The following is a 13,768-nucleotide window of genomic DNA, read 5'->3' as shown; positions in this document are numbered from 1 at the left end:
AAGGGAGAATGGCAGGATTTGGAGCTGTACCAAATGCTTAGGAAAGGCTGTGCTTCCTGCCCTCTCAGTTAGAAGTTGGGTGTTGTGAAACAGTCAGCAGTGCCAAGACAGTTGGCAAGTGAGCAAAACAGAAATAATAGAATTAAAGGAGAAAAGGACTTTTTGCAATTAAAATTGCATGTACTGGCATTTCTAGTATGTGGCAGAGATCCTGCACATTTTACTCCTGAGTAACAAAGAACAGAGCTGTGTATGTCACCATGGAAATGTAAATGGAGCTCCTTTGACAAACAGAGAAATGTATGCCATTCCTTTATGCTCAGATGAACTGCTCATAGTGGGATGCAAGAGAAGAATGGGATGTCTGTTACAGAAAAGATATGAACATGCAATTGTAGTACCTTGTTCTCCATTCTGTTAGATTTTCATTAGGAGCTTAAAACATAAAAGGAAAAAAAAAAAAAAAAAGAGTGACTTTTTTTCCTAGCTAATTATTTAATACAGTATTTACAGCAGGCAGTAAAAAAAATAATAGTGATCAAACTCATGGCAAAGGCCACAGAGGTAAAAGTGTAGATTTGTACACTATGCTGCTTCTGCCTGGGATGTCTATCTGCTTATTGTTCCTTAAAAAAAAGGATGGATATTTATGAATGAATGGAGATTCCAAAAGGGGTAGAAAGCCCCTTTATGGCTTTTATTTTTTCTCTTTTAGATTTTATAATTGACAGTTGTTTGGGAATTTTTGTTCTAATTCTGACTGCATCATTCTTTCCTTGCTTGGAGCATGAGAATGTGTAGAGTTCAGGTTAAACAATAAACAAACCTACACTGGGAACTCAAGAGTTCATAACTTTTCTAATATTCTGATTGTATCATCTTGTAATTTTGCTCTGTTCCATTTGGAACAAGTTAAATAATCTAAAACAATTTCTGAGTTTTCTGTTGATGTTTTAACATATGTTTGTGCTTGATTTCACCAAATACTCCTGAGTTCAACTCCACAATGAGTCTGAGAATTGTGTCTGGCTCATATGTTTGGATATTTGAACTAGAAATGTTTTCAGAGATCAGCAAAGGGAGATGGAGTTGCCAAGCCAGTTGTTCTAAAGTCAAACCATAAAGGCAAAGAAAACAGAGAAGGATTTAAATCCAAACTCTGTATTTACCTTTTTTACTCCTTTTGGAGTTATGTTTTGTGACTATCATAAGATGAAATAACTTTAAAATTAGCCAATAAACTTAGCAGTATCCTGTTTTTCTCTTAGAAATAGGGATGAGGTTTCTGCAACTCAGGAAAAACTGTAATGTCATCTGTTGTTCCTTTAATTTTGCTTATTTTAATTTATTTCTAAGAGAAACCACACAGTCTCCTCTTTAACCCATCTTCCTGATTTAAAATAAATCGTTCAGAGCTGCAATGGTGCTTCACCCAGTCTCCATATTCCATTGGATATGGAATCTTAAATAGTCTCAAAGAAATTTGTCATATAGACATAGGGATGCTCTTTGTAAGATATTTTTTGAGTAAAGCTAATAGAAAAAAATTAATGGAAATAATGAGGAATCTGAAGATTTTCTAATAACAGGAAAGGTCAGTAAATTAGTAATTGTCTCTGAAATATAATCATAATACCACCTAGTGACTAAATTGGCTTATTAAAATAAGCTCAGGAGTGACCATTAAAACATTTTTTATGCATTATGAATTAAGTATCTTTTTTTTTTATTTAGAAGAAATTCACATTTAGGAAAATTAGGAAAGTGCAGTGTATTCAAAGATAATAATAATCACATAATTTCTCAGATATCGGGGCGGGGAAAGTAAGCTAAGGTGATGCTCTTCATTTCCTTGGTACTAAAATACAACTGATTTTGAAGTTAAAGTGATGCCAGACAGCAACACTTCACAGTCACTTGGGACTGAAAATACCCAGCTGCCCATGCAGGATTGCTGTAGGGAGGCAGAATATTGGGTAGTCAGAGTGAAAACAGCACTGGAGAAAGGACCATGGTAAATGTAGCTTCATTCTCACAAGATATCTATTTTTCCCTGAAAAGTTAATGTTTCTTTAAAAGTTGATACTCCCCACCTAGGCTAACAATCCTTCAGATCACTTTAAGGTATTTGTTTCCCAAACACCTTCTGAAGGATCTTGTGCCACTTTCTCCTTCCTGACCACCACGTCTCTTAGCCTGGATCTTGATTCCTGCTGAACAACAGGATTTTGATGACTGCAGCTTCCTCCAACCCCACCACATCTATGTACACAGAGGAATATTGTACTCCTTGCTTTTATCCTTTGGGCTTGTTTTCAGGGAGGAGTTACCTGGAACTGGTTTGTTGCATCTTCATGCAATGTTTAACTATGGAGGAAGCACAGTGCTCTCCTCAGTGACTTGTTTGTCAATCAGTGCACTGAGCCTGGTGCTCTGGGCCATGTCTCAATATCAACACCAATCAACAGCAATATCTGAGCAATATCTCAATATCCACAGCTTTTTCTGCTCCATATTCTGTTTGCAGGGATGTGGGTGCTGGGGGGTGGTTACAGCAGGAGAAGGAAGAACAATTAAGTCAATTTGAGGAGATACATTTGCAGTTACAATCAGTTGTTTTAAAGTGCACCCCAGTCATGCTGGCATCCCAGGGGAGCTGCTTTGCCTTGCATTGTGCACCCCAAAAAAACAAGGCTCTTTATCTCAAGTTCTTTTTTTTTTTTTTTTTTTTAATGGCATCTACAATTCAGCACAAAGCACCCTACAAAATTAATAGCATTCTGCAGTAATGGTTCTCAACCCAAGGGGTTCAGACAGCCCTGCATGCCCATAGCACCTTAAAGTCTCCATGCTGTTCAAATTGTCCCAGGAGCCTAATTTGATCTACTCAGTTCATAAACCTCATCTTAACCCAGAACTGCTGAATAAAGGAAACTGGTAGTTTTAACATTGCTTTTCCTCTCTCTGTGGCTGCAGTGGAACATCTTTGCTTTGTAATATAGTTGAATTTTGCAGCCATCTGCCCCACCTTGTGCTGAGTTTAACAGTGGGAAGATGAAGAGAGCTGGTGGTAGAAATAGGGGAACAGCCTTGGTAAAAAGCTTAAGGGGGATTTGTGAGCAACAAGTGTGCCTCCTGCTTTTAGGATTTGTTACTGCAAGGACATAAAACTCCCACCATTAGGTTTATGGTATTTTGATGCTCTAGTGAGTGACTTGGGAATAAGAGGATTAAAAGACAACAGGCAGTAGCAGACTTGTAGCTTTTAACTCTTCCCAAAATGGTAATGAAGAGCTGGATACAGAAAAATGGGATTTAAATTCTTCCTTGTGCAGTTTTTGAGATAATGCCACTCATTATATTTATTAATAGATCTACTTCTGTTGTATAGATTTTTACTTAGGGATTTGGTAACTCTATAAATCAACTTTAGTACATAATTTTTTACTGTCTGCAGACAGAGGCTGTGATCCAGGCCACAGGTACCACAGGAACTGGCCAGGGCTTCCAGCAGGGAGGCAGCAGGAGCAGGTAGGAAACAGACACACATTTAGTTCATTGCTAACAGGACACAATAAAAGTTGATAATGCCTCTTGCTATGACCTGGTGAAGGGAAGTTTTAACACAGTTCCTCTTGTTTTCAGTGACCTTTCCTTTCCTTTCCTTTCCTTTCCTTTCCTTTCCTTTCCTTTCCTTTCCTTTCCTTTCCTTTCCTTTCCTTTCCTTTCCTTTCCTTTCCTTTCCTTTCCTTTTCCTTTCTTTCCTTTCCTTTCCTTTTCCTTCCTTTCCTTTCCTTTCCTTTCCCTCTCCCCTCCTCTCCTCTCCTCTCTCTCCTCTCCCTCTCCTCCTCTCCTTCCTCTCCTCTCCTCTCCTCCCTCTCCTCTCCTCTCCTCTCCTCTCCTCCCTCCCTCCTCCTCTCTCTCCTCCTTCTCCCTCTCCTCTCCTCTCCTCTTCTCCTCCTTCCTCTCCCTCTCTCTCTTCCTCTCCTCTCCTCTCCTCTCCTTCCCCTCCTCACTCTCCTCTCCTCTCCTCTCTCGCCTCTCCTCTCCTCTCCTCTCCTTCCTCCTTCCCTCTCCTCTCCTCTCCTCTCCTCTCTCCTCTCCTCTCCTCTCCTCTCCTCTCCTCTCCTCTCCTCTCCTCTCCTCTCCTCTCCTCTCCTCCTCTCCTCTCCTCTCCTCTCCTCTCCTCTCCTCTCCTCTCCTCTCCTCTCCTCTCCTCTCCTCTCCTCGTCCTCTCCTCTCCTCTCCTCTCCTCTCCTCTCCTCTCCTCTCCTCTCCTCTCCTCCTCCTCTCCTCTCCTCCTCTCCTCTCCTCTCCTCTCCTCTCCTCTCCTCTCCTCTCCTCTCCTCTCTTTCCCCAAAAGCTTTTCTGCTTTGCCACACTGCTTTTTTTTTTTTTTTTTTTTACTGACTCTCAGATGTGCTTTCACTCTTTGTGAAAGAAAGGTACCTGTGAGGTAAGGACTGGTTGTGTAGGTCTCCAAAGAAATTAATTAGACCTGGGGCATCTAGTGCACACAGAGGCACCTAAAACCCACCAGTTTTAAAGGGATGTGACACTTGGTTGTATGAACTCTGTTCTACAGGGGTCTAAAATGAGCTTCTGGCTGTATAACAGCCTTTGAGGAGAAACAAGAAAATTAGTCCATATGAGCTCAGAATTGCTGTGAGTGCATAAATGCCCTAATTTGAGATACAAAATCTGTATAATAATCATCAAAATAGAGTAAAAATATGTTTTTTGGTTGCCTAGAACAAAGAGATGGTAAATGGTGTTTCCTGTGTTCCGGGGGGATTGCTCACACAAAAATAATACACCAAAAGTCAGGCAGGGATTAAAAGAACTTTAAGCATGGCAGAGCATCCCCAGCTCTCTGTGAATAAACTGGTAGTTTCAACATAGTTCCTGGGACACTCTTGTCATACCATAAAAATTAATGGAATTTATACTAGTTGCATTTCAGCTGTCAGAAATCCAGGTATAGATCTGAATTAATATTGATGAAGCTAGACATAAGAGTTATACTACTGAAAATAACCTTTTACCCAATATTTTTTAGAACATCAGAAAAAGCTCATGAATCAAAGAAAGACTTTAAATTTCAAAACACAATGTTACTTCAAAAATAGAGCCCAGGCAATTCTCTCTCTGCTGTGTTCTCTGAATGAGAATTCCCTACATTTGCAGGCTGCCCATCTGCAGGGTAAGATGCAGCACAAGCACACAGCTCATTTCTCATGTTCTTACCCAGTATCAGAAATATCATGGTCAGCACTGGCTTTGCTGGTGCACACAGGTCTGTGAATGACAATTCAGGAAGCCAGAAAATCCTCAGTGAAGCAGACAGCTGGAGAGCTTGTCACAGAAAAATTACATTAAAAGATTCCAATTCACCAAGTCTTTTTTCCCCCATATGCTTCAACATCTGGAACACAGGAGAGCTTTCTACATGTATGTATGTAGCCAGACAAGATGTTGTACTGACTTCTACCTCCTAGAAATTGGTACATCATTTGTTGTTTTTAGATGCCCAAGGGACACACTACAGTCAGGAGCTGACAGGTACCGAGGATCTGAAAAGATTTATAAAGAAGAGTTTGAAAAATGCTTGAAAAGTATGAACAAAGAATGAATAATATATAATAAACTGATTCTATTCTGATTTGCATTTGTATACATCAGAGGTAATTTATGGCAATCATAGCAGAATTCTAGATTTGCATTTTGACTAAGTTTGATTAATGCAGCAGACACTGAACCTGCTATAAAGTTCTAAACCTTCCTTTTACAAGTTATTAAAAAAACAAAAATTCTATGTATTATTCACCAACAGAGGCTAATGCTGTTACCTTTCACAGGTTTTAAAATTAATTTTCCAATAAAAAGTACTGATTCACAGAGAATTACTAATAAAATTGAAAATACAGCACAGTGTTATTTTTTTATTTATAATTTTCTTTTATGGTGCCAGCACTGCTCTTCACAAAAAAGTGTTCTTGTCTGATAAAAGATTCCACAACTAAATTCATTCATAAAATTAAGATTAAACAATTTTCTTGTTCTTCTACTTTCTGGAGGGGTCATGGCAGCACTAATGAAAGGTTAAATAGACTGAGGAATGATTGGTAGAATATCTGTGGGAGACCTCAGAAACGTGTAGCTTATAGAAAAAGCATTATAGCACCTACCTCATCATCTGTCATATCAGGTGAAAAAAATCTTCCTTCAATTCCCCAGGCATTTCAAAGATAATTACTCTAAATACAATGGGTGAAGAATCTTATTAGTTACGAATCAAGTGTTCAAGCTCTTTTTTTATCTCTCCTTCTGTTTTATAATATTTGGCTGGGTTTTCACCATCACTTTTTAAAATATACAATTTTGTTGAATCCTGTATTGAAATTATAGTTGTACCTGAAGGCACAGGAGCATGTGAGCCATGCAGAGCCCTGGGTCAGTTTGCTGTGCAGGGGTAGGACAGCAGGCAAGGAGCTTCTTCTGCCAGAGGCTGGTCCAGCCCCAATCTGCATCCTCTGCTGCAAGATCAGTGCTAGGACTCCCTGAGCACACAGTGGAAAGCAAAAATCTTTGATGTGTCCTTGTATTTGGTAAGGACAGATATAAGGACACATTGCAGACTTGTGCAGACATGAATTGAGGGAGGACATGCTGTGTTTTGTGAAAATATTTCAGCAGATAGGGAGTCATCCTGTGAGAATTGGAGCCTGGGCATGTTGACTGTGTGCAGATTACAGTTAGCTTAGTAGTGAGATGTCTGCATCTGAAGGAAAAGAATAACTCATGATTGCCATCTCTTTGCAAAGCTGAGTTAAAGGTTAATACCAAAACTATAAATTTTGCTGGTTTTGCTGTGGGTGTGAATCTAAGAAAACCTGCTTTGTGTTAATGGAAAATCCCATGACAGACTAACAGAAGACTGGAGGAGATTGATTTCTTGCAGAAAAAATGTCTATCAGAGAACCAAACTAAAGCATGAGGTTTGCTCATGAAGAAGGGATCCTTGTCTATGTTGGCATGGAGCTGGTGAGATGTGAGTACACAGAAGGAACACAAGAAATGCTCATCAGTCCTGGGAACCTGGAATTGCATTAGCAGTATTTCCACTGCTAGTGTATATAGTGATTTGTTGTTTAAATGGTTTTTCTGGCCAGTATTCATATCTCCCAAATGGGAGAATGCCAAAAAGTGCTTAAATTCAGGTGAACAGAGTGCATAGCTGGGGTTCAATAGTTTCTCAGCAGTTTTGACATTTCTTCCCAAAAGAGACAGCTGGCAGGAGTGAGGACTGAAATCTCAGAAAGGAAACATGTCCAGATAACTCCATATCCTAAACAGTCTCTTTGTTGGTTCTCTGCAGTGTGTTCAGACTCCAGCCTGAGTGCATATCTTCCAGTCCTAAATTCTGTTACACCTGAGATTTTCATCAGGTTAAAGAAAACCCAATGCTTCTCTTGCTCAGAGCAATTGTTGGCCCAAACTTTTATGAGAGACTGACTGATGATGATTCTTTTCTCTGTTGGTAGGAAAGTCATTATAGTGATAGTCATTATAGTGGCATTAAGCCACTATCAACTTTTAGGTCAATTTGTGAGGAAAGACACACAAAATCAGTCAAAAAAGACAGCTGAGCAACTTGAAATCACTGATGCCACATCAAAATCCTTCAAGCTCAGATGTCAGGCAAAATAGTCACATTGGAAGGCAGCATGCCTTAGCAGTCATACTAGTGGCAAAGAATTCAAGAAAAATCATATTTAAAAATAGGAAATATATTTGTAGCAAGAAATAGAAATGTAGCAAATTATGAAAAAGTGGAAGTCATACAGTGATACAAGAGTGAGAGTTTTAAACTCCAGTGCAGTCTTAGTGCTAACATATTGCTGAAGAGCTGGAGCTATTCAAAATGTAGACTAAATGTCTAGAAGAGATTCTGATTCTCAGTAAATATACCTTTAATGAACATGAAGAGATGAGAAATCAAAATCAGCAGCCAGCAGCCTGTCTCCATCAGCATGAGGTGCACATTTGTGGGTTCCAGGACACAGACACTCCCCCAGAGCTGTTAACACACAGTGGCCAGTGACAGGACAAGGGGCCATGCAAGGCAGCCCTTGGAAAAGCCTTCAGCAAGCAGGAGGCATTAGCCCTTGGAAAAGCCTTCAGGAGGCATTAGCAAGGCAGTCACAGCTCTGTGGGGCACTTGGACACTGCAGCAAATGGCAGGAGGAGAAGAGACTGTCCCTGACCCGTTCACTTGCATTGGCAGGGAGTTACTGAGGCTAAGGGAACAATCATTACAAGTGACCACATCCTTAGGTCAAAATAGCTGATTTCTTGATGAACTCAAGCAAACAGAACCTTCTACTAAAACTTTGAAGTCTCTGGCACTTGCAGCTAATCAAACCTACCTAATAACATCTGCATCATTTGTGTTATTATTTTTGACAGAGAGCAGAATTTGTCAGAAATCTTGAATGCTTTAATGTATACAGGAGACTAGCAGGGAAGGGTTCAGTGTGCCCCAGTTTACTTGCTATGAATATTTCAAAGTGCATTTCTCCTCATGGCTTTGAGACAGCAGCAATCTCTAGGAAAAATACACAATATTGCCTTCCCCTTTCACTGTTTTGAAAGTTGGAGAAACAAGGGGGTGATGCAGAGGCAAGATCTACATTCAGCAGGATGGATGTTACACTCTTGCCAACGGTTTGGACACCTGGTCCCAGGTTACAGAGAGAACACACAGTCTGTAATCACAAAAGAGAGCATTTTCTTTGAATTTGAGTGCCCTTCATCTCTGTTATCCAACATGTTTTCAGTTTCTTCATTAGATGTACATAAAGCTATTAGTGAAAGGCTCGGTTGCTTTTAAAAGCTTTGCTAAGTAATTCTGCTTTGGAAAAAAATAACCTGTGAAGTAAATAAATAAATAAACCTGACAAACGTGTTTTTTCATAACTCTGCAGAACTGCACATCACCTGCTGGCACTTCTGAATTCAGTGTGCTGCACATCTAATTGTTTTTGCTCTCCTGTATTTTGCTTCCCTTTCAAAAGCTTTTCCTACTTCAATTGGTAAAACATCTTGTGGGCAATTCCTCTGCTTGCAGCCTTGCCTAGCACATTGTTTTCCTTTCATGAATATTATAAGGAAATAGAGAATGACTGTCTGGGATGATATAGGTTCTTTTGTTGCTATTACATGTGGAGAGACTTGTGTTGTAAACCAGCCACCACCTGTTTTTGTCTGAAAATGAAAAAGCAATTTCTTATTTCTTATAAAATGCATGAAACATCTAATTAATTTTGCTTGTATACACTCATTTACATAATAAATCCTTATAGAACCACATACTGAAATCTTCACCAAAATCCTCAGTAACCCATTAAGACTTTGTGTGTATTTAATAGTAGTATTTTCATTATTTGGAAAGGGAGGGGGTGCATAGTGTCACACTGTTATGCTAAAGCCAAGAAATCCTGCAAAGTCCTTCACATCAGTTTTGGAGTGACAGCTCCTTTGCAGCACTGAGCCCTCTCAGGCCAGCTCCTCTCAAATCTCACATCTTGAGCGTTGGTACCATGGGCTGGGCAGTATTGTTTCCAGCATTTATGGATGTATTTCTCCCAGAGGATTTGGAGTTTGACACACCTTGGCCTGTAGAGACTAAGAGGGTGCACTCCACCTCCAGCTCTGCAAAACCAGTGGGATCTGCTGTAGAAGGTTTAAAGGCTTGTTGTTCAATTTTGGAGTCTGGAGTTTTCACTCTTCACTCTTTCATTCTCAATCTCTCAACAGTGCCCAAATCATGTTTAAAAAATGTTGCTACCCTTCTGCTCCATCCAGATACTGCAAACTCTTTCTATACTGTTTCAGCAAAGTATTTGTCATATTAAGAGCTATAAGACATTTGTGCCTCAAACACCATTCTGCATTGAATGAGAAGGTATCAACAATTTAGTTAACAATCAGTCACAAGCACAGGAAAAAATATGGGAGAAAAGCAGTGTGGCACTCAAGGCTGAGCACAGATAGATGGAGTTTAATCATCTCTGGAGCCTCTCTGGGGACTGTGAAGGATTTTAGAGAAGGCCATATGTGACTGTTAAATTGGCTTCAACAAATCAAAATTATCTGTAACAGAATTTGATTTTTAAATCTATTTTTTAATCCAAAGCACTCAAATTTCAAATAAAACAAGTGGAAAATGAACTGTCATATTTAGGATAGAAAGCTGTTTTTAAATAGAAAATAACTGCTTCCTACATGTTTTTTCTGAAACTGTTACTCTCCAATTAAAAAGATTGTCAATAACGAAACATAATCTAACAGTTGTGCCAAATTCTCTTGTTCATTTAAATTCTGAGGTGGTGCAATGCTGTGCTGACCAGGTCTGAGCCTCAAGCCTCTTCAAAAAAACCACTTCACAAGGAAAGATGAGTTTGTTTCATGTCAAGTGACTAGATTTCATCAATTCCTTCTCCTTGGGGATAAAAGGCCCTGTGGTTTTTAGCTTTTTTATCTCCAGTGGCTAATTCTCTGAGTTCACCCTGCTCTGTCTCCCTCTGTGAGTTTCCAGTCTCAGTGTTCACTGCAGTGAATGAGGAGGGGCTGAGGGAGCTTGGGGGGCTCAGGGGAGATCTTTTCACTCTCTACAACCACCTGAGAGGTGGGGTCCATCTCTTTCCCAAATAACAAGTGATAGGGTGAGAGGAAATAACCTATATTTGCACCAGGAGAGGTTCAGATGACACATTCAGGAAAAGATTCTCCACTCAAAGGGTTGTCAGGATTTGAACAGGCTGTGCAGGCAAGTGGTGGGGTTACCAACCCTGAAAGTGCAAAAATCTCATGTACATGTGGCACTTAGGGACATGGTTCAGTTGTGGACTTGGCAGAGTTAATGGGTGGATTCAGTGATCTCAGAGGTCTTTTCCAACATAAACAATTCTATGATTCCACCCTAAATTAATTCCAGCAAGGTAACCAGTCAATTATGTATTTCTAACCAAACACTTGTGCAATTTTAAAGGAGTATTTTTCCCAGGGTGGTCATAATTTGCAAAGATAGTTAGCACTAGGCAATTACCATTTTGAAGAATAGATGCTGACACCATTAAAAGTGGGTACTTAGGACATATAGCAGCAGTGTCACATTCATCACAGCATCTAAGGAACAGGATGCTTAAATGAAGTGAGAAGGCTGTTAATGCAGAAATATTTTAAAACTGCCATCAGATCTCTTGTAGTCAATACTAGTACTTTACATAAAAATTGCCTGCACTGATGATAAGGTAACTTGTCTGAGCTCAAATCATTGGAGAACAATCAAATATGATAAATGATTGCCAGCTGCTGCCATTTTCAAAGTAGAGACAAAGGGCTGAGACAATACAGCTAAGAAAATTCACAGGAACTTGAGAGGAGCAACCCCTTCAAGTATTGTGTCGTCCCTGACACTCAGTCAGTGTAAATGATACCTGATTTTTATAGGCAGTAACAGGTTTATTTTCAATACATCCAAAACCTTCTCTCTATATTTAGTAGACACCATTTATATTGAAAAGCAGCATTATGTATCTAATTTTTCCATAATTATTATTAAGAATACTCATTATAGAGACTGCCATAAAATGTTATCAGACTACCTGTAGTGAGCAACTGCAGTTGTTGGTGTGTTCATGGTCAAGGGTGCAGAGCACTGTTACAAAAAAATGCCTGACTGAACTTCAAATTCAGTGTATCATCAAAGCAGATACATAAACCAAAGGATAATTTTTATTTTATAATAAAAATTAGTTATAAATATTGTATGCTTTTATATTCAGAAAATTTCCATGAGCTTACATGCATCAGAGCAAAAATATACCTATTTTTTTTTTGAGAAGAAAGGAAACACCTGTTTGGGGACCAATTAAGAATTTCATAGAACTATCAGTCCTAATTACTAAATAGCTACAGGATTCTCATTTAAGCAAAATCAACCATACTTGAAAACTAAACTTGGAATGTAAATGATGCAATCATTCATAATTCATTCTGCCAAGCACACAAAAGCAGAGCCTGCAGTAGGCTGTTTTTAAATCTTTTGTGCAGATTAATACAGCCAATACTAGATTTTTAAAAAGCTGCTAAGGAGAAACAGATCTTCTAAGCATACTGTATTTTTATCCAGCATTTTATTACCAATCTGAAAGTTGAATACATCTGCTTTAGAAGAAAGACTTAGCAGAAGAGGTAAAGTTGTAAGCAGTCTCTGTTTGAGAAGAATAATCTACATTTCCTGCTGAACAGAAATATTAGCTGCTTGTTAGGAATGTTGTATGGTCATTTGCAAGACTCATACTTGCTTGTAACTGTTCAGTTAAATCTTCAATCTGGCAGTAGATAATGTCTACTGCCCATACATTAGTGGAATCAATGGTCCAAGGCAATCCAAGGATAATTTCTCAGGCAGCTAACTGAGGGCAGGACCTCCAGATCTCGAGTACAGCTACAGCTCTCCTGGGGATGAAGAGAAGACTTTGAAATATCAATCCTTGATTTGCAGGTCTCAGCCCTTTTGCAGGCTAGAACAACCACACAAATTATTTGTCCAACCTCAGGTTGCTGTTGCCCTTATCAATGGAAACTCACTAGAACAGATGAATATCAGCTCATCTTAAATGGCATTTTTATGGGAAATCACTTTCTGCTCACAGGTAAGTACCACCCTATGCACACATAAATATTATCCCCACAGGAAGTTAGTTAGTACAACACATTCCAAAGCAACAATTTATAGTTGTTTAGACAATAACAATAATCATAAATAAAACATATAGGTTTATAGTGTTGTTCACTTATCAAAGTGCAAATTTTAGCTGAAGCTCAGAAGTTCACTCTATGGTGTTTCTGGGTACCTGTAGTAAATACTTTGTAAGGTACTATCAATACAATTAGTAGCTTGGGAGAGAATTTGCAGAAAAAATTATATTTATAAAATTTAGCTTGCAATTGCTTGAACCAATTGTGAGATCCTCTTTGCCATCACTTATTCTTTATCAATTATTGTGGACAGAAAAACTGAGCCAACTTGTTGATCACAAATTCTTTGCTGATGGTTTAAATATACAAAAATATAATGTATTCCTGTACATATAATAATTTTATATTCCATCTCTATGATCTGCCACTTTAGAAAAAATTATTAAATGCCCTGTGTCTTAACCTTTCTTTGACAAAAAATGCTACATTCCTTCAAAATCACTTTCCAGAGCCATTCCTAGCAATCGAACACAATACAATATAACCTCTCCCTAATTTGTGTCTTACTCTACAGGATATACAGTTTCAGGAAGCCAATAAAATTCCTGTGAATTCTGCACTGTCCAGCCAGGAGTCGATCGGATCCATGCTGGGCTGGCAGTCTCAGTGATCCATATGAGTACAGCACTCTCAGGGAGGGCTGGGTACACATCCTGAAAAACCTCTTTGCCATTAAAGCTGATTTAGGACCTTCTGTTAACCCTTGTTTACTCCTGATTGTTCAGCTTCAGTCTGGTAATATCTTGTGTTGCTTCCCTCTTTTATTTGAGCTGGTAAATCATATTAAATGGGGCTTTTTGCAGATGGTCACTGTGTGAGTGCATCTTTGGTTGAAGACAGATGGTAAGATAGGAAGTCTGAAATTGCAGCAAACCATGGATTCTTGTCCCTCCTGTCATACTGAATACCTGTATATTCACTCAGGCTTTTACTTGATTTG

General features: G+C 39.0%; 1 protein-coding gene across 3 annotated transcripts in view; it reads left to right on the top strand.

Annotated features, from left to right (window-relative positions):
• LOC306807959 (uncharacterized protein) overlaps positions 1–13,528 on the top strand; it is a 355,816-nt gene extending 342,288 nt beyond the window's left edge. For 2 of the 3 annotated variants that reach the window (XM_079318029.1, XM_079318030.1), the window contains 3 exons: positions 3,458–3,531; positions 12,572–12,722; positions 13,343–13,528. In XM_079318029.1, coding sequence (XP_079174155.1) covers positions 3,458–3,531; positions 12,572–12,722; positions 13,343–13,368 — 251 coding nt within the window. In that variant the 3' untranslated portion in view covers positions 13,369–13,528. The remainder of the gene's footprint in view (positions 1–3,457; positions 3,532–12,571; positions 12,723–13,342) is intronic. The other variant, XR_013775864.1, reaches the window with a different exon arrangement.
• The last annotated feature ends 240 nt before the right edge of the window (positions 13,529–13,768 follow it).

The sequence above is a fragment of the Erithacus rubecula genome (assembly GCF_903797595.1).
Source record: "Erithacus rubecula genome assembly, chromosome: 14".
Classification (NCBI taxonomy): Eukaryota; Metazoa; Chordata; class Aves; order Passeriformes; family Muscicapidae; genus Erithacus; species Erithacus rubecula.
The sequence above is the reverse complement of the archived record's forward strand: the minus strand, read 5'-3'. Positions and strand labels throughout refer to the sequence as shown.